The sequence below is a fragment of the Phocoena sinus genome, chromosome 3, assembly GCF_008692025.1.
Source record: "Phocoena sinus isolate mPhoSin1 chromosome 3, mPhoSin1.pri, whole genome shotgun sequence".
NCBI lineage: Eukaryota > Metazoa > Chordata > Mammalia > Artiodactyla > Phocoenidae > Phocoena > Phocoena sinus.
The window spans coordinates 146,078,142-146,100,437 of NC_045765.1; the positions used below are offsets into that span (position 1 = coordinate 146,078,142).

At 38.1% G+C, this 22,296-nt stretch overlaps 1 protein-coding gene across 2 annotated transcripts in view; it reads left to right on the forward strand.

Annotated features, from left to right (window-relative positions):
* Positions 1–22,296, forward strand: part of ADAMTS12 (ADAM metallopeptidase with thrombospondin type 1 motif 12) — a 394,308-nt gene that overhangs the window by 359,279 nt on the left and 12,733 nt on the right. For both annotated transcript variants that reach the window (XM_032628621.1, XM_032628622.1), the window contains one exon: positions 8,773–8,932. In XM_032628621.1, the coding sequence (XP_032484512.1) occupies positions 8,773–8,932 (160 nt within the window). The remainder of the gene's footprint in view (positions 1–8,772; positions 8,933–22,296) is intronic.

Sequence of the window (22,296 nt, forward strand, 5' to 3'; positions counted from 1 at the left end):
TCAGTAGTTGTGGCTCATGGGCTCTAAAGCGCAGACTCAATAGTTGTGGCGCACGGGCTTAGTTGCTCTGCGGCATGTGAGATCTTCCCGGACCAGGGCTCGAACCCCTGTCCCCTGCATTAGCAGACGGATTCTTAACTACTGCACCACCAGGAAAGTCCTGTGGCATGTACTCTTAAAAAAGGCTCCTGCTGGTGCATCCAACTCAAGGTTGTATTGGTCTCTTCCCACTCAAATCCAGGAAGAACAAGATGACTTGTTATTGCTAAAGGAACATTGTACATTAATCAGTTAGCCTGCAACAAATAAAAATACATATTTTACTATTTTTATAGCTTAAAAAGTGCCTAGTAGACAATGAAGAGTGACATCAACCATTCCCTTAGACAGAACCCATAGTGTTTTCTATGAATGCCCTATACTAATTGGCATCTAATGCTGACTTACGATGAATTGGCAAAGGAGATTCTGGTGTCTGGGCAAGCTTCTGGTTACACATTCTACTAAGCTGTCTGCCAGGTCCAGGACCAGTTTTCACCCTACCCCCATGGGTCATGTGAACAACAGAAAACAACGTCATACAGTTGTATTATTTTTCATATGAAGAAAATTTAATTTATATTGAGATATCTTAAAATAGCTCCCTTGGAAATATACTTTATTTCCTATTTATTGGAGGTTCAGTTATTTCTAAAACCAATTTTCCTCGTCCATCTTTGATTTCACAACCTGAAAAAACTGTCCTCAACAGATAAAGATGTGTTTCAGGATTAGACTTTTCATAAATACCCTGGAGCCCTGTGTAACAATTATAAGCATCACTAATCAAATCAAATGTGACCATCAGAAAAGAAAATGTGATATACTTTGAACCGTTATGAGAATGCTATAAATTTGGGCCCATTCAGGGGAACAAAATCCTATAGATTAAAAACTACAGATAAACATTTTTAAGTGTGACTGTCAACTCCTCAAGGCTCTAGTACCTTATCATTCATTGTAAAGGAAATTTGGATAATGCAGTTTTCTTTCTGGCAAGAATGATGATGATATCCCAGTAAATATGATAGTAGTAATGATGTGTGAAACATAAGCTCTTAGGGTTCACACTGAGAAGAGGAAATTGTCAAAAACATTCCCATTTTCCTGTAAGAATGCAGGCTGCTCCTCATTTTGACATTTAGGTAACGTCAGTGTTAGGTAACACTGAGGTTGTAAATTGTGAAGTTTTGTGTGGTTGTTCTTTAGCCAGATTCCAGTGCATTTCTTTGGTTATAATCGTCTGTATAAAGTTAGAATAGAAAGCATTAAAATCAGTGAGAAACTTAAAATCCATAAAGTATCTGACCCAGTAATTCTACCTTTAATAATTTAACCCACAGATATACCACCAGATGTAATCCTAGATGACTATAAAGAATGTTCATTGCCACCTTGTTATAATAGCAATTCCTGAAAATAATCTAAATGTCCACTGATGGAGGAACTGGTTAATTTATTAATTTCTTATAGTACTACCCTCTTAAGAATGAGGTAGACCTGTATTTCTGAGATGTAAAAATTTCCAACAGCAGAAGTACAGAATTTCCTTAGAGGGAGGTAGAAGTAGCAGTCTCTTGGAGGTGGAGATGAGTTAAAGTTTCCTTGGAAGAGCCATGTACTACTAATTCATCTGTTGTGCATATCAAAGAATAGGGGGCAATGGAGGTGGCTCCACCTACCAAGCCAGCGTTTAGGATTGTCCTTGACCTCATTACCTATTATTAAGAGAAAAGGAGAAGTTACCAGAGTTCAAGTAAGACATATGGATGGATCGAATATATACATTTGCCTCTGTTCCCCAAACTCCATTAAACAGCCAGAAGAAGAAGAAAAAAAAACAGCTAAAAGTGGCACAAACCCACAAAGAAAGAGAAGAGGACAGGAGACAACAGCAAAGTGATGGGGTCAGTACACTTTTGGAAGATAGAAGTAGGTAGCCAGCTGTGTCCTGGGTTTAAGAGGTGGCTTTACTTTCTAATGTAAAACTGACCGTGCCTTAGCATCACCCTGGGGCAGCTGGTGGTGTCCAGGAGAATGAATGTCTGCTCCAGATTTAGATGCCTGTTTGGGCTTTTATTTGGTTTGGGGTATTCCTGTCTTCTGCTCTGCAGGTTGGGGGAACAAAGCTAGTGTCCCAGGAGACTTGTGCCACGGCTTGTTTGCTGTTTACACAAACTTGTTCACATTAAAGCTCCAAGCAGAATCTGATTGGCAAACTCCAGCTGCAGCATATGGAACTTCTAGATGTTCGCTACTTTGAATGGGTTTCAGTGCCACTGAACCATGGGAGAGAGGAGTCGGGGGGCGGAGCCACTCTCTCCCTCTTCCTGGGAGAGCGATGGTCTAAGCCAAGGGCCGGTGAGCTTGGGGCCTTCCTCTCCTCACTCCTGCAGGAAGGGGGTAGTTAGGACCCCTCTTAAGTGGTCTTCTATTTCTTACCACTACATTGGTTTCCTTTTTCATCCAAAAGTTGGAACTCCCCCAAATATGCTGTAGAAGCCAAATCTGAATTCTGAGATTTTGAAATATCTTAAACCACGAGAGAAGGTCTAGTTCTGTCCCATCTCTGATCAGCAGGCCATCTGTCCGTTCCTGTCCTCTGAGTCAGACAGCTCGAGCAAACAAGGTTACTTGGCTAGTTCCTAATGCACTGATGGGAGCCATCCCATTAAGGACTACTTCTACTCGAAACATGACCCTCTGGACATCAGATGCCTCATTTAGCAGGAAAAGGCATTGATTGGGTATATTTATGTGACTGCGGGCATTTGTGGCTGTAGAGTCCTTGACCATAATGTTATATGTAATGGAAACTCTCTTATAAACCTGAAAAAATAAAGTTTTTATTTTCTGAAAAAAAAAAGTAGATACCCAAACTTACAATTGACTTAGTAGCATGTCAGAGAAAGCTAAAAACTGTCTATAGCAGAGATTTCCGGGTACATCTGAAGGCAGAGGTGAGGGTAAAGGAAAATGGAAGTTGGTTAAAAGTTTGTAAGAGAAGCAGTTGGATCTTTAGAAATTTTCCTACATCCCAACCATAGCCTGGAGGTCTTCTCTCTGATACCTTGGAATCAGCCATAGTTGATCAGGGCAAAAGGATTAATTGTCTCACCAGTGATTAAGTGATGAAAATACAGTAAATAGTGTGATATCTCCCTGCCCTACTGAGCTCCACAACGGCAGGGGACCAGCTTAGCCTCAAGAGGAAAAAACTACATAAGAAACCTCTTCCTGCTCACCTTATATAAAGCCATGTCTCAACAACTGCCACCCATGGAACATCCAGTCAGCTCATTGGTGCCTCATCTTAAATATACATAGATAGCGTAGGATTTCTGGACATTTGAGAAAACCTATCACACCAAGAACGAAATAACAGAATGAACAGAACAAAAGGAACTCCAAGGAATAGAGACCATGAAAGAAATGAAAGAACTCCTCATAAAATATATATAATTAGTCTCTTTAGGGAAATAAGAGACTATATCCATGAGCTAGCTTCTCATTAAATGTATATAAAAAGCATATAAGGAGAATATAAGGAGAATTTAGAAATTTTTAGAATAGCAAAAGTGAAAATTCAAACATGAGACTGTGAAAATAATGTGAAGAAATCTCTCAAGAAAATGAGGACAAAGACAAAATGAGATAAAATATAAGGAAATTAGAGGATCAGGCCAGCAGGCACAACATCAAAATAATAAGATTTCAGAAAGGGAGGATGGATGGGATTGACATGTATACACGGATGTGTATAAAACTGATGAGTAATAAGAACCTGCTGTATAAAAAAATAAACTAAAATTTTAAAAAAACTAATAAAAAAAGGGAGGATGGAGAGGGACTAGAAGTGAGGAAATTATCAAAGAATTAATACAAGAAAAATTTTCCAAAACTGAAGGACATGTGTCTCCATGACCTTCATTAAATGCTATGAAAAAAGGAAAAAAGTCAGAGGAGAGGAATATCTGATTCTACAACACCCGAAAACAAATTTTATTTTACATGGTTGTTCCAAGAATTGAACTCAAGGATATTGCCTATGTACTTACAGTGCCTGACATAATGTTAATAGTAAGTGCAAGAAAATTATTAAAGGACTTCCCTGGTGGCACAGTGGTTAAGAATCTGCCTGCCAATGCAGGGACACGGGTTCGAGCCCTGGTCTGGGAAGAACCCACATGCCACGGAGCCACTAAGCCTGTGCACCACAACTACTGAGCCTGCACTCTACAGCCCACGAGCCACAACTACTGAGCCCGTGCGCCACAACTACTGAGCCCGTGCGCCACAACTACTGAAGCCTGCATGCCTAGAGCATGCCTAGAGCCCATGCTCCACAACAAGAGAAGCCACCGCAATGAGAAGCACGCACACTGCAGCAAAGAGTAGCCCGTGCTCACCGCAACTAGAGAAAGCCCGCGCGCAGCAAAGACCCAATGCAGCCAAAACTAAATAAATTTATTTTTTTAAAAAAAGAAAATTATTCAATTGAGATGCTTGCATTAGTTTGTACCAGTTTTAAATCATCAAATGGTTTCTTCATTTGATCTGTGTTGGTTGAGTGATAGCACTAACAGAGTCCAGTCTTCATGTGTCTATCTTATAGCTTCTCACAGAGAGTCTTTGCTCATCTTCTGCTGAGCCCTGGGAATCAACTTTTCCAAACAGGCCAGTTTAAGCTGAAGAGAAGCATCCAGGACTGAAAGAGCATAGTGCAGAGTTCAGTGTAGGGTGCAAACAATTCAGTTACTCAGCAATCTTAGCTTAGAGCTAAGCCCCAACTAAGCGCCATCCCTATTTTGGGTGCTCAGTTCTGCACAAAGATCCCTTATTTTTATTGGATACAAAGAAGTGGAACTGAGCATTAAGAGAGTTACCTTGTCTCTAAAACCCCAAACTCACAGCATTACCACAATTAACAAAACCCAAATCAGTAACCATGCTTCCTGCTTAATCCTCTAATTTAATACAACACAAATTCATGCATCTTCTCCATCACAAGGTATTTAAATTAGCTAATAAATGCACAGGCAGTGACCTCTCTGCTTATTTTTGTGCTTGGCTTGGAATTAGCTCTTCCATCTTGTTTGTTTGTTTGTTTTGTATTTTTAATTTAATTTTTATTTTATATTGGAGTATAACTGATTTACAATGTTGTGTTTCCAGTGTCCAGCAAAGTGATTCATTTATACATACACATATATCCATTCTTTTTCAGATTATTTTCCCATATAGGTTATTACAGAATATTGGGTACAGTTCCCTGTGGGTCCTTGTTGACTATCTATTTTATATATAGTAGCATGTACATGTTACTCCCAAGCTCCTTATTTATCCCTCCCCCCAACCTTTCCCCTTTGGTAACCATAATTTTGTTTTCAAAGTCTGTGAGTCTGTTTCTGTTTTGTAAATAAGTTCATTTGTATCACTTTTTTAGATTCCACATGTGATATCATGATATTTGTCTTTCTCTTTCTGACTTACTTCACTTAGTATGATAATCTCTAGGTCCATCCATGTGGCATTATTTCATTATTTTTATGGCTTAGTAATATTCCATTGTATATGTGTACCATATCTTTTTTTAATCTTTTTTTTTAATTGGGGGCATAGCTGTTTTACAGTGTTGTGTTAGTTTCTACTGTACAGCAAGTGGAGTTCCCTGTGCTATACAGCAGGTTCTCATTAGTTATCTATTTTATACATATTAGTATATATATGTCAATCCCAATCTCCCAGTTGTCCCCACCTGCCCTTTCCCCCCTTGGTGTCCGTATGTTTATTCTCTACATCTGTGTGTCTATTTCTGCCTTGCAAACTAGTTTGTACCATTTTTCTAGATTCCACATATATGCATTAATATTTGTTTTTCTCTTTCTGACTTAATTCACTGTGTATGACAGTCTCTAGGTCCAACCATGTCTCTACAAATGACCCAATTTCGTTCCTTTTTATGACTGAGTAATATTCCATCATATATATGTACCACATCTTCTTTATCCATTCGTCTGTTGATGGACATTTAGGTTGCTTCCATGACCTGGCTATTGTAAATAGTGCTGCAGTGAACACTGGGGTTCATGTGTCTGTTTGAATTATGGTTTTCTCAGGGTATATGCCCAGTAGTGGGATTTCTGGGTCATATGGTAGTTCTATGTGTAGTTTTTTAAGGAACATCCATACTGTTCTCCATAGTGGCCATATCAATTTACATTCCCACCAATAGTGCAGGAGAGTTCCCTTTTCTCCACACCCTCTCCAGCATTTATTGTTTATAGATTTTTTGATCATGGCCATTCTGACTGGTATGAGGTGATACCTCACTGTAGTTTTGATTTGCATTTCTCTAATGATTAGTGATGTTGAGCATCTTTTCATGTGTTTTTGGGGCCATCTGTATGTCTTTGTTGAAGAAATGTCTATTTAGATCTTCTACCCATTTTTTGCCTGGGGTTGTTTGTTGTTTTGATATTGAGCTGCATGAGCTGTTTGTATATTTTGGAGATTAATCCCTTGTCAGTTGCATTGTTTGCAAATTATTTTTTCCCATTCTGTGTGTTGTCTTTTGTGTATGGTTTCCTTTGCTGTGCAAAAGCTTTTAAGTTTGATTAGGTACCATTTGTTTATTTTTGTCTTTATCTTCATTACTCTAGGAGGTAGATACACAAAGATATTGCAGGGATTTATGTCAAAGTGTGTTCTGCCCATGTTTTCCTCTAAGAGTTTTATAGTATCCAGTCTTACATCTAAGTCTTCAATCTATTTCGAGTTTTTGTGCAAGGTGTTATGGAGTACTCTAAATTCATTCTTTTATATGTAACTGTCCAGTTTTCCCAGCACCACTTATTGAAGAGGCTGTCTTTTCTCCATTGTATATTCTTGCCTGTAACAACCTCGTTTAACAGAGGAAGAAAACGAGAGGTTGAATGAGATCCAGGACAATGTGTAGTGAGTGAAAAAGCCCAAGTCTCCTGAATTCTGGTCCAGTACCTCCAGTACCCTTTATCATATTCTGGCTTGATTAACTTCACTTGTTCTTCCCTCTGTCCTCTGTTGCACACTTTTATTTACTCAGGATCAGTTGAGTAGCTATTTTCTTACTTTTCTCTTGTCCATATCCGTGGAAAATTTGATGTGAATTCACTGAATAAAATTACCTTTAGGTTTAATGAGAGTAATCTCTGACGTTATAAAACAGACATAAAGTTCCATGCTGATCACCTTGCTCTAGGCTTTATGAAGAGTAGAGTAAAATAAAGTAGTGGATGTTAAGAAGAATTTGATGTTTCTCCTCTTATCCCACATTGGAGTTTTATGGGAAACAGGGTTTGGTAACAGTATTCTGAGTTTCAGTGGTATCCAGTGTGGGTATTTTTTTAAGCCTAGTAATCTTGTTGACCAATAATATTTCAAATGGCAAACGGGATATTTAGGGCCTGGAGATTTTTCCAGAATTTACCATGCGGCTGTCTTTTTCGGCCAATCAATGGGTATTTACCGAATGGTCAGGCTGTGTTTAGCACTCACCTACTTACCGTGCAGAACAAAGAAAGAGGAACTGGTTTCTGCCCTCTGGGAGATTTTGATTATATAAGACAGATGAGGCGAAAAGTAGTAAAACATGAAATAGAATGTAAACCATAAGAGTATATGTGGGTCACTATAGCCAAAAGGTGGAAGCAACCCAATGTCCATCAACAGATGAAAGGATAAAGAAAATGTGGTACCTACATACAATGGAATATTATCCCACCTTAAAGAGGAAATTCTGACACATGCTATCACATGGAGGAAACCTGGAGACATTATGCTAATTGAAAGAAGCAAGTCACAAAAGGACAAATATTGTATGATTCTACTTTTATGAGGTACCTCAAATAGTCAAGTAGACAAAAAATAGAATGGTGGTTGCCAGGGACTGGGGCAGGGTAGGTTGGGGGTACAGAGTTTCAGTTTGGAGAGATGAAAAACTCCTAGAGACGGATGGTGGTAATGATTACAGAACAATGTGAATGTATTTAAGGCACTGAACTATACTGTGAAAAAATGGTTAAAACAGTAAATTTTGTGTTTTATATATTTTACCACAATAAAAAAATTTTTTAAAGAGCGTATGCATCTATAATAAATTCAGACACATTTTCTTACATCCCCAGGATGGCTTCCCAGGCCAGAGAATCTCCCTTCTGCTTCCAGGCAGCCACATCATGACATCACATGAATCTTGTCTGTTAGGTGGCTTGAGGCCACACATGGTACCGCTAGGTCCATTCCAAATTCCCTCTCCATTCCACCTTGCTTTTTCCTCTCCCTCTTCCCTTTCGATCCTCCCTCAGCTTTCCTCGTAGCTCTGTCCCCTCTCCTCACATCTGACTCCCAGCCCCAAATCAAAACCAGTTCAGAGAAACTGGACTGCTGAGGCACCAGAGTCCAGATATGAAATCTTTTTCTATTTTGCTTGCAGTTCAACCTCTGTCCACATTCTTCAGAGAACCCAATTGTAAATTAAGCTGAATTCAGTTCACACAATCTATAATATCAACTCTTCCTAAATTCACATCTCCAAATTATTAGTGCCTTTATTCTATGACTCCTTCAAAAAGCCTTGTGATAATTGAGGCTTGCCCCTATTTGACAACCGTGGGGTTGAAGCAGTTATGCTGGAGTTCCCCTGGTGATCCTGGGGGAGAATTCTGACTCTCTCCCTGTGCCCCTCTCTTCCAGTGCACTGCATCTTGTGGAGGTGGCTTTCAGAAGAGGACTGTCCATTGTGTTGCCTCAGAGAACAATAAAACTGAAGACCAGGACCGATGCCTGTGTGATCACGAACCCAGACCCCTAGAATTCCAAAAATGCAACCAGCAGGCCTGCAGGAAGAATGCTGGTAGGTGAATGGCTTTGCTCAGGGGCACAGAGCTTTTCATAAATAAGTTGTCCTGCGTGACTTGATTTGTGGGTAGTTTTAGTCCCCTTTTACAGAGCTAAGAATGTTAATGCTGAAGAGGCCAGCCAGCTCCCCTGGGAGCCATCTGTCTGATTCCGTGAGTTTCGACATTAATTCCTTGAGGGATTATCTCATCCATTTTCCTAACTCAAAGCACATTTACACTGACTTCATCCCACACAAATGAGAATCACTTCCATTTTTTCAAAGATTTCTGAGAAATGCTCTAACCTTTCTCAGGAACCCAGTCAAGTACTGAATGGACCTTTCTATCAATCTTGCACTGCTGTCTGAGGTCAGGTTCCATAGAAACAGACCCTGAGGTGCCAACTTGTGTGCAAGGGATTCATTCAGGAAGTGCTCCCAGGGAAGATAGCTAAGGGAGAGAGAAACAAGACAGAAAAGGGAGGAAGCACAGCTGGGCTGCCATCTCAGGCACATTCCTAGCTTCAGCCTGCCCCCACAGGGAAGCCCCAGGGTGAAAGTTATATCAGAGTTGTCTGCTCTCGAGGCCAACGAGCTTGAGAGCTCACATACCCACACCTTTCAGCCATTGGCCAACAGCTACCCAGGGAAAGTGGATTTGCAGGTATTTAAGGCCCTCTACCAGTGGTAGTCTTTTTCCAAAGATTCTTAAGGATGAGAGGTAGTGAAATCTGCTGTTTATTAATCTGCCCCTACCTCCTTCCAAGCACTGAGGGCTGGCATTCAACAGAGACTGCTGTCAGAGTTAATATCCTGAGAAGAGTTTCCCTAAGGATTGTTTATTTACAAATCATGTATTTATTTAACAGATATTTGCTGGGCACTTACTTTGTGTTAAACATAATGTCAAACAAGGAACAAAATCACCAACCAGTGAGATACTGATCAGGGCAGTAAGGGTGTTATGACAGCACTTGGGAAGGGTATCATATGGAAACTGGGGAGAGGAGGGAAGGCCTCCAGAGGAAGTGAAGGATGAGTAGAGAGGTCGGGGGAGAGGTTCCAGGAGCAGCTTTCAGTGTCTGTAGTAAGCAGGAAGAAGATGATGTCATGGCATATGAGTCTAAATGCAGTACACAGTTCCAGGGGAGTTAGGAAACAGTAGGGCTAGAGGGGTAAGCTGCAACTAGAGGATAAAGAGCCTCATGAAGCAACGCTGATGAGTTTGGACCTTATCCCTAGGGCAGAAGGGAGCCATTGAAGTATTCGAAACAGGGGAGTGATGATAAGAAAGTCATGCAGGCTGCACTGTGGAAGAGAGAGAAAGGAACCAGTTCAGAGACTACAGCTGCACCCCAAGCAGTTGTACGTGGCATGAACTAAGGCAGTAGAAATGCAGATAGAGAGAAGTGAGTGGATTCAAGAGCTACTTAAAAGAGACACCTGACAGGACTTTGTGCCGGGGAAAGAGGAGGGAGAACAAAGCCCAGATTTCCGACTTGGGCAGCTGAGTAGATGAGGCTACCATTCTGTGAGAGACGAAGCCCAGGGGTGGGTTTGGGAATGGGGAAAGGTAATGCATTCTGTTTGGGACATGTGTGTTGAGGAGCAGATAAATCATTTAGGTAGGCGTGGTCTGTGATTGGTTTTTACACAGGTGCAGAGGTCAGGAGAGAGGTGTGGGCCGGAAATCCTGAACACAGTGCACTGAGGGGAAAATGCTTCAGGTCTAATGATCACATGCAACTTCTTTCTGACCAACTTGCATTTGAGGCTGGCTGTCATTGACCTTACTTGAACCTCCAAACAGAGCTACCTAGGGCTCATTTTCAGAGGTATTATTAAGTTTTAGCCTTCCAGACTCTTGCTACTCAGTGTGGTCCCTGGACTAGCTGCATTGGCATCACCTGGGAGCTTGTTAGAAATGCAGGATCTCAGGCCTCACCCCAGCCCTACTGAGTCAGAATCAAACAAGATTCCCAGGTGATTCGGATGCATGTTAAAGTTTGAGAAGCACCCTGTTCTATTTTTTTTAATTTTATTGAAGTATAGCTGATTTACAATGTTGTGTTCATTTCTGCTGTACAGCAGTGATTCGGTTATACATTTACATATTCTTTTTCATATTCTTCACCATCATGGTTTATCACAGGTTCCTGAATATAGTTCCCTGTGCTATGCAGTAGGAAGGACCTTGTTGTTTATCCATTCTATATACACTAGTTTGTGTCTGCTAATCCCAAACTCCCAATCCTTCCCTCCCCCCTCCCCCATGGCAACCACAAGTCTGTTCTCTGTGTCTTTGAATCTGTTTCTGTTTCATAGATAGGTTCATTGGTGTCATATTTTAGAATCCACATATAAGTGATATATGCTATTGGTCTTTCTCTTTCTGAATTACTTCACTTAGTATGACGATCTATAGGTACCTCACTGTAGTTTTGATTTGTATTTCTCTGAAATGCTGAGAGTATAGAATCCTTCTAAGCTGTGATGGTTTTTATATAATTGAGGTGGCAGCACAGTCTTGGTCGATCATGCCTAGTGTTATTGTTTTTTGTCTTTGGCCGTACCACACGGCATGTGGGATCTTAGTTCCCTAACCAGGGATTGAACCCGTGCCCCCTGCAGTGGAATTGCAGAGTCTTAACAACTGGACCACCAGGGAAGCCTCTATTGGTTATTTTTAAATTATATATACATTGCACTGCCTAGCAATAAGACAGTTGAAGACAATTTTCAATCATCAAAATTGGGTTAAATGCATACCTGGTATTTTTTACATTGAAATCTCACACTGAGGGGATGATGACTAATGGTTAGCTGACAGTGGATGTAAATAAAAATGAATTCCACTCACCAAAAATTATCAGGGCAACAAAAGGTAATTACAAGTTGCTCTCGAAGGCAGAGTCGTGCTTACTCATATAGAAACAATAGGAAAGAGCAGCTGCAAGAAATTCCTTGATTTAAAAAAAGCCGACCACCCACCCTGACCCCTGTACCCTCTAAAATGCTTTGAAAATAAGCCATTCAATGCCCAGATTCTTCTCAGCCAGCCAGCCATCACAGTAAACATGCCCCCATGCCCAACTTGTAAAATCAGGTGTGAATTCATGTAAGGTTTGTTTTCCTCCAGGACATTTTACTTTCTTTAGGTGCCGTCTAAATTGTTAATGACTTAAAATCTAAATCAGAACTACTATTTCCATAGTGGGAGCTACAGAACTCTTTCCAAGCATATGGGTTAAAAGAACATCAAAATATACAAACAGCTTATGAAGCTCAATATCAATAAAACAAACAACCCAATCAAAAAATGGGTGGAAGATCTAAATAGACATTTCTCCAAAGAAGACATAGAGGTGGCCGACCAACACATGAAAAGATGCTCAACATCACTAATCATTAGAGAAATGCAAATCAAAACTACATTGAATGTAGTCAGAATGGCCATCATCAAAAAAATCTACAAACAATAAATGCTGGAGAGGGTGTGGAAAAAGGGAGCCCTCCTGCCCTGTTGGGTTTGTATCAATGTAAATTGATACAGCCACTATGGAGGACAGTATGGAGGTTCCTTAAAAAACTAAAAATAGAACTACCATACAACCCAGCAATCCCACTGCTGGGCATATACCCTGAGAAAACCATAATTCAAAAAGAGTCATGTACCACAATGTTCATTGCAGTACTGTTTACAATAGCCAGGACATGGAAGCAACCTAAGTGTCCATCGACAGATGAATGGATAAAGAAGATGTGGCACATATATACAATGGAATATTACTCAGCCATAAAAAGGAACGAAACTGAGTTATTTGTAATGAGATGGATGGACTTAGAGTCTGTCATACAGAGTGAAGCAAGTCAGAAAGAGGAAAACAAATACTGTATGCTAACACACATATATGGAATCTAAAAAAGTGGTACTGATGAACCTAGTGGCAAGTCAGGAATAAAGACAGAGACGTAGAGAACAGACTTGAGGACACAGCAGGGTAGGGGAAGCTGGGACGAAGTGAGAGAGTAGCACTGACATATATACAGTACCAAATGTAAAATAGATAACTAGTGAGAAGCTGCTGCATAGCACAGGGAGATCAGCTCAGTGCTTTGTGATGACCTAGAGGGGTGGGATAGGGAGGGTGGGAGGGAGATGCAAGAGGGAGGGGATATGGGGATATATGTATACATATAGCTGATTCACTTTGTTGTACAGCAGAAACGAACACAACATTCTAAAGCAATTATACTCCAATAAAGATACTAAAAAACAAAGAAAAACAAAAGGGCAACATGCACCCCAATGTTCACTGAAGCACTATTTACAATAGCCAGGACATGGAAGCAACATAAATGTCCATCAACAGATGAATGGATAAAGAAGAAGTGGTACATATGTACACAGTGGACTATTACTCAGCCATAAAAAAGAACAAAATTGGGTCATTTGTAGAGACACGGTTGGACCTAGAGACTGTCATACAAAGTGAAGTAAGTCAGAAAGAGAAAAACAAATATCGTCTATTAACACATATATGTGGAATCTAGAAAAATGGTACAGATGAACCTGTTTGCAAGGCAGAAATAGAGACACAGGTGTAGAGAGCAAATGTATGGACACCAAGGAGGGAAAGCGGGGGTGGGATGAATTAGGAGATTGGGACTGACATATGTGCACTGCCACGTGTAAAAGATAGCTAGTGGGAACCTTCTGTATAGTGCAGGGAGCTCAGCTCAGTGCTCTGCAGTGACTTAGATGGATGGGATGGGGGAGGAGTGGGAAGGAGGTCCAAGAGGGAGGGGATATATGTATACATGTAGCTGATTCACTTCATCATACAACAGAAACTGACACAGCATTGTAAATCAACTATACCCCAATTTTTTAAAAAGTCAAAAAAATTCATCCAGAAATATTTACTGAATATCAGCTATCGTCTAGGCATTATATTCATGATGATTAAAAAACAAAAGCAAAACCCTTATGCACACCATTCTTGGGTTGTTGTTGTTTAATTTGGGGAATGAGGGGTACAGAATGCAATAGAAAAATACAGAAAGTAATAAGGATAGTACTTAAAGTTGATACAAATAAACATCTGAGTCAGCGGACTTAAAATTTTTTCTTCCAGTTTTATTGAGATATAACTGACACATAGCACTGTATAAATTTAAGGTGTACAGCATAATTATTTGATTTACATACATTAGGGACTATCACAATAAGTTTACTGAACATGCATCATCTCATAGATACTAAATTAAAGAAATAGAAATTTGTTTTCTTGTGATGAGAACTCAGAATTTACCCTTAAAAACTTTCATATATATTGTACAGCAGTGCTTATTATATTTATCGTGTTGTATATTACGTCCTTAGTATTGTAACTGGAAATTTGTATATTTTGACTGCCTTCCTCCACTTCCCCCTCCCCTACACCCACCTCTGGTAACCACAAATTTTATCTATTTTTCTGAGTTTGTTTTTGAAGTATAACAACACTGTGTTAGTTCTTGGCACACAAGATAGGGATTTGATATTTCTATACATTTCAAGCTGATCACAATGGTAAGTCAAGTTACCATCTGTCGCCATTCAAAGATATTACATAGTTATTGACTATATTCCCTACACTGTACATTTCATACCCATGACATTAATTTTATAACTGAAGTTTGTACCTCTTAACCTCCCTCACCTACATCTTTCCTCCCCCTACCCCACACCCCTCTGGCAACCACCTGTTTGTTCTCTGTATCTATTAGTCTGTTTCTGTTTGGTTTTGTTTTTTAGATTCCACAAATAAGTAATACCATGCAGTACTTGTCTTTCTCTGAGTTATTTCACTTAACATAATAACCTCTAGGTCCATCCATATTGTCGTAAATGGCAAGATGTCATTCGTTTTCATGGCTGAGTAATATTCCATTGTGTATATATATACCACATCTTCTTTATCCATTCATCTATTGATGGGCATTTAGGTTGCCTCCATATGTTGGCTAGTGTAAATAGTGCAGCAATGAACATAGAGGTGCATATATCTTTTCTAATTAGTGTTTTTGTTTTCTTTATATAATACACTGGAGTGGAATTGTTGTATCATATGGTAGTTATATTTTTAATTTTTTGAGGAACCTCCATACTGTTTTCTGTAGTAGCTGCACCAATGTACATTCCCACCAACAGGGTACAAGGGTTCCCTTTTTTCCACATCCTGGTCAATGTTTATTATTTGTTGTCTTCTTGATGCAAGCCATTCTGAAAGGTGTGAGGTGATATCTTATTGTGGTTTTGATTTGCATTTCCCTTTTCATAAGTGATGTTGAGCATCTTTTCATGTACCTGTTGGCCATCTGTATGTCTTCTTTAGAAATTTTCTATTCAGATCCTCTGCCCATTTTTTAATCAGGTTTTATGTTTTTTGATGTTGAGTTGTATGAGTTCTTTGTATGTTTTGGATAGTAGCCCCTTATCAAATACACTGTTTGCAAATATCAATTTCTTCTCCCATTCAGTAGGCAGCCTTTACATTTTGTTGATATTTTCCTTCACTGTGCAAAAGCTTTTTAGTTTGATGTATTCCCATTTGTTTATCTTTGCTTTTGTTTCCCTTGCCTAAGCAGACAGATCCAAAAAAAAATTACTAAGACCAACATCAAAGAGCATACTACCTATGTTTTCTTTGAGAGGCTTTATGGTTTCCAGTCTTAGGTTTAAGTCTTTAATCCATTTTGAATTTATTTTTGTGCATGGTGTGAGAGAGTAGTCCAGTTTGATTCTTTCCCATGTAGCTGTCCAGTTTTCCTACCACTGTTTTTGAAGAAGCTGTCTTTTCTCCATTGTATATTCTTCACTGCTTTGTCATAGATTATTTGCCCATATAAGAGTGGGTTCATTTCTGGGCTCTCTATTCTATCCCATTGAATTGTGTGTCTGTTTTTGTGCCAGTACTATACTGTTTTGATTACCACAGCTTTGTAGTATAGTTGGAAATCAGGTCACGTGATACCTCCACCTTTGTTCTTTCTCAAGATTGTTTTGCCTATTTGAGGTCTTTTGTGTTTCCATACAAATTTAAGAATTATTTGTTTTAGTTCTGTGAAAAATGTCATTGGTATTTTGATAGGGATTGCACTGAATCTGTAGATTTCCTTAGGTAGTATAGTCATTTAAACAATACTGATTCTTCCAATTCATGAACACAGGATAGCTTTCTATTTGTTTGTGTCATCCTCAATTTCTTTTATCATTGTCTTATAGTTTTACAAGTACAGGTCTTTTACCTCAGATTTATTCCTTGGTATTTTATTCCTTTTGATGTGGTTGTAAATGGCATTGTTTCCTTAATTTCTCTAATAGTTAGTTATAGAAATGCAACAGATTTCTGTATATTAATTTTGTAACCTGCTACTTTACTGAATTCATTGATGAGCTCTACTAGTTTTCTGGTAGCATCTTTAGGATTTTCTATGTTTAGTGTCATGTCATCTTCAAACAGTGACAATTTTACTTCTTCCTTTCCAGTTTCGATTTATTTTATTTTTCTGATTGCTGTGGCTAGGACTTCCAATACTACGTTGAAAAAAAGTGGCGAGAGTGGACATCCTTGTGTTCTTCCTGATCTTAGAAGAAATGCACTAAGCTTTTCATTATTGACTATGATGTTAGCTGTGGGCTTATCATATGGGCTTTACTGTGTTGAAGTATGTTCCCTCTAAACTCACTTTCTGGAGAGTTTTTTTTATCATAAATGGATGTTGAATTTTATCAAAAGCTTTTTGGCAGCTGTTGAGATGATCATATGATTTCATTCTTCAATTTGTTAATGTGGTGTATCATATTGATTGATTTGCAAATACTGAACCATCCTTGTATCCCTGGGATAAATCCCACTTGATCATGGTGTATGATCCTTTGAATGTATTGTTGAATTTGGTTTGCTAATATTTTGTTGAGGATTTTTGCATTTGTCCATCAATGATACTGGCCTGTAATTTTCTTTTTTGTGATCTCTTTATCTGGTTTTGATATTGGGGCAATGCTGGCCTTGTGGAATGAGTCTGTAAGTGTTTCTTCCTCCTCAATTTTTTGGAATAGTTTGAAGAGAATACATGTTACTCTTCTCTAAATGTTTGGTAGAATTCACCTATGAAGTCATCTGGCTCCAGGCTTTTGTTTGTTGGGAGTTTATCTTATTATTATTCATTTTTCATTACTGGTAATCAGTCTATTCACATTTGCTATTTCTTCCTGATTCAGTCTTGTGAGATTGTACATTTCTAGAAATTTGTACATTTCTCCTAGGTCATCCATTTCATTGGTGTATAATTGTTCATATAATTTCTTATGATCCTTTGTATTTCTGTGGTATCAGTTGTTACTTCTTTTTCACTTCTGATTTTATTGATTTAGGCCCCCTCTTTTTATCTTTTCAAAGAACCAGCTCTCAGTTTCATTGATCTTTATTATTGTTTTATTAGTCTCCATTTATTTATGCTCTGATATATATGATCTTTTTCCTTCTAACTTTGGGTTTTGTTTGTCCATCTTTTTCTAATTCCTTTAGGTGTAATGTTGGGGTTTTTTTGAGATGCTTCTTGTTTCCTGAGGTAGGCTTGTATGGCTAAAATTTCCTTCTTAGAACTGCTTTTGTTGCATCCCACAGACTTTGGATCTTTGTGTTTTGTTTTCATCTGTCTATAGGTATTTTTTGATTTCTTCTTTTATTTCCTCAGTGATCCGTTGGTTGCTTAGTAGAATGTTCTTTAGTCTCCACATGTTTGTGTTTTTTGAAGGTTTTTCTTGTAGCTGATTTCTAGTCTCATATATTGTATTTGGAAAAGATGCTTGATATGATTTCAGTTATCTTAAATTTACTGAGACTTGTTTTGTGGCATAATGTGATCTATCCTGTAGAATGTTCCATGTACATCTTAAAGAATGTTTATTTGCTGCTTTTGGATGGAAGGTATATATATATGTGTGTGTGTGTGTGTGTGTGTCTGTGTGTGTGTGTGTGTGTGTGTGTCTCCATTTGGTTTAATGTATCATTTTTTTTAAGGAAAAATTTTTTTATTGAAATGGGTAATTGGAACTGGGAAAGAAATGTGGGGATATTTATCTGTTTCTTTCATACATAGAGTGTGTTTGTGATTTGCAGTGTCTGAATTAAGGTTTCATTAAGATCTCAATTTCATCAAGAATAGATTCATCTGAAGAAAAACCAGCCAACCAAAAGGAAAACCCTTAAATCACAAGATACCATTGCCAAAGTCAAAGAGCATATGTGAAGTACATGTTCTCTAGTCAAGCTGATCCATGCTGTGTTCTTTTTTTTTATTGTTTGCCACTTTATTATGCTTCTCTGATATTAGATTTTTATAAATTGAAGGTTTGTGGCAACTCTGAGTTGAGTAAGACTATTGACACCATTTTTCCAACAGCATTTCCTCACTTAGTATCTCAGAGTCACATTTTGGTACTTCTCACAATATTATAAGCTTTTTCATTACTACTAAATTATGGTGATCTGTGATCAGTGATCTTTTTTTAGAGCTCTTATACTTATTTTTTTTTAATTTTTATTTTATATTGGAGTATAGTTGATTTACAATGTTGTGTTTCAGGTGTAGAGCAGGGTGATTTAGTTATACATATACATATATATATACATATATATATACATTCTTTTTCAGATTCTGTTCCCATACAGGTTATTACAGAATATTGAGGAGAGTTCCCTGTGCTATACAGTAGGTCCTTGTTGATTATCTATTTTATTTATAGTAGTGTCTATATGTTAATCCCAACTTCCTAGTTTATCCCTTCCCCCCACCTTCTGCCTTTGGTAACCATAAGTTTGTTTTCTAACTCTGTGAGTCTGTTTCTGTTTTGTAAATAAGTTCATTTGTATGTTTTTTATATTCCACATATAAGTGATGTCATATGATATTTGTCTTTGTCTGACTTACTGTACTTAGTATGATAATCTCTATGTCCATCCATGTTGCTGCAAATGGCATTATTTCATTCTTTTTATGGCTGAGTAATATTCCATTATACATATATACCACATCTTCTTTATCCATTCATCTGTCGATGGACATTTAGATTGCTTCCATGTCTTGGCTATGGTAAATAGTACTGCAATAAATATTGGGGTGGCTGTATCTTTTTGGAGTATGGTTTTCTCCAGATATATGCCCAGGAGTGGGATTGCAGGATAATATGGTAGCTCTATCTTTAGTTTTTAAGGAACCTCCCTACTGTTCTCCATTGTGGCTGCACCAATTTACATTCCCACCAACAGTGTAAGGGGGTTCCCTTTTTTCCACACCCTCTCCAGCATTTACTGTTTGTAGACTTTCTGACAATGGCCATTCTGACTGGTGTGAGGTGATACCTCATTATAGTTTTGATTTGCATTTCTCTAGTAATTAGTGATGTTGAACATCTTTTCATGTGTTTTTTTGCCATTTTCATGTCTTCTTTGGAGAAATGTCTATTTAGATCTGCCCGTTTTTTGATTGGGTTTTTTGTTTTTTTGATATTGAGCTGCATGAGCTGTTTGTATATTTTGGAGATTAATCCTTTGTCGATTGCTTCATTTGCAAGTATTTTTTCCCATTCTGTGAGTTGTCTTTTTGTTTATAGTTTTCTTGGTGGTGCAAAAGCTTTTAAGTTTAATTAAGTCCTATCTGTTTATTTTTGTTTTTATTTTTCTTACTCTAAGGGGTGAATCCAAAAAGATACTGCTGCAATTTATGTCAAAGAGTGTTCTGCCTGTGTTTTCCTCTAAGAGTTTTATAGTATCTGGTCTTAAATCCATTTTGTGTATATTTTTGTGTATGGTTTTAGTACATTCTCTAACTTCATTCTTTTACATGTAGCTGTCCAGTTTTCCCAGCACCACGTACTGAAGATACAGTCTTGTCTCCACTGTATATTCTTGCTTCCTTTGTTATAGATCAATTGACTATAGGTGTGTGAGTTTATTTCTGGGCTGTATATCCTGTTACATTGATCTATATTTCTGTCTTTTTGCCAGTACCATACTGTTTTGATTACTGTAGCTTTATAGTATAGCCTGAATTCAGGGGGCCTGATTCCTCCTGCTCTGTTTTTCTTTCTCAAGGTTGCTTTGCCTATGTGGGGTCTTTTGTGTTTCCGTATAAATTTTAAGTCTTTTGTTCTAGATCTGCAAAAACTGCCATTGGTCATTTGATAGGGATTGCATTAAATCTGTAGATTACCTTGGGTGGTATAGTCACTTTGACAATATTGATTCTTCAATCCAAGAACATGGTATCTTTCCATCTTTTTATGTCGTCTTTTTTTTTTCATAAGTATCTTACAGTTTTCAGAGTACAGGTCTTTTGCCTCCTTAGGTAGGTTTATTCCTAGGTATTTTTGTTTTTTATGCAATAGTAAATGGGGTTGTTTCCTTAATTTCTCTTTCTGATCTTTCTTTCTTTATGTATATAAATGCAATAGATTTCTGTGTATTAATTTTGTTTTTTGGGTTTTTTCTACATCTTTATTGAGTATAATTGCTTTACAATGGTGTTAGTTTCTGCTTTATAACAAAGTGAATCAGTTATACATATACATATGTTCCCATATCTCTTCCCTCTTGTGTCTCCCTCCCTCCAACCCTCCCTATCCCACCCCTCCAGGCAGTCACAAAGCACCAAGCTGATCTCCCTGTGCTATGTGGCTGCTTCCCACTAGCTATCTACCTTACGTTTGGTAGTGTATATATGTCCATTCCTCTCTCTCACTTTGTCACAGCTTACCCTTCCCCCTCCCCATATCCTCAAGTCCATTCTCTAGTAGGTCTGAGTCTTTATTCCTGTCTTACTCCTAGGTTCTTCATGACATTTTTTCCCCCTTAAATTCCATATATATGTGTTAGCATACAGTATTTGTCTTTCTCTTTCTGACTTACTTCACTCGGTATGACAGATTCTAAGTCTATCCACCTCGTTACAAATAGCTCAATTTCGGGTTTTTTTATGGCTGAGTAATATTCCATTGTATATATGTGCCACATCTTCTTTATCCACTCATCCAATGATGGACACTTAGGTTGTTTCCATCTCTGGGCTATTGTAAATAGAGCTGCAATAAACATTTTGGTACATGACTCTTTTTGAGTTATGGTTTCCTCAGGGTATATGCCCAGCAGTGGGATTGCTGGGTCATATGGTAGTTCTATTTTTAGTTTTTTAAGGAAATGCCATACTCTTCTCCATAGTGGCTGTACCAATTCACATTCCCACCAGCAGTGCAAGAGTGTTCCCTTTTCTCCACACCCTCTCCAGCATTTATTGTTTCTAGATTTTTTGATGATGGCCATTCTGACTGGTGTGAGATGATATCGCATTGTAGTTTTGATTTGCATTTCTCTAATGATTAATGATGTTGAGCATTCTTTCATGTGTTTGTTGACAGTCTGTATATCTTCTTTGGATAAATGTCTATTTAGGTCTTCTGCCCATTTTTGGATTGGGTTGTTTTTTTTTGTTATTGAGCTGCATGAGCTGCTTGTAAATTTTGGAGATTAATCCTTTGTCAGTTGCTTCATTTGCAAATATTTTCTCCCATTCTGAGGGTTAATTTTGTATCCTGCAACTTTACTGAATTCATTGATGAGCTCTAGTAATGTTCTGGTAACATCTTTAGGATTCTCTATGTATAGTATCATGTCATCTGCAGGCAGTGACAATTTTACTTCTTCTTTTCTAATTTGGATTCCTTTTATTTCCTTTTCGTCTCTGATTGCCGTGGCTAGGACTTCCAAAACCATGTTGAATAAAAGTGGTGAGAGTGGTCATCCTTGTCTTGTTCCTGATCTTAGAGGAAATACCTTAAGTTCTTCACCATTGAATATGTTGTTAGCTGTGTGTTTGTCATATATGGCCTTTATTATGTTGAGGTATGTTCCCTCTATGCCCACTTTCCAGGGAGTTTTTTTAATCATAAATGGGTTTTGAATTTTGTCAAAAGCTTTTTCTGCATCTATTGAGATAATCATGGTTTTTATTGTTCACTTTATTAATGTGGTGTATCACACTGATTGATTTGTGAATATTGAAAAATCCTTGCATCCCTGGGATAAATCCCACTTGATCATGGTGTATGATCCTTTTAATATATTGTTGGGTTCAGTTTGCTAGTATTTTGTTGAGGATTTTTGTGTCTTTGTTTATTGGTGGTATTGGCCTGTAATTTTCTTTCTTTCTTTTTTTTTTTTGTGGTATCTGTCTGGTTTTGGTATCAGGGTGATGGTGACCTCATAGAATGAGTTTGGGAGTGTTCCTTCCTCTAAAATTTTTAAAAATAATTTTAGAAGGATAGGTGTCAACTC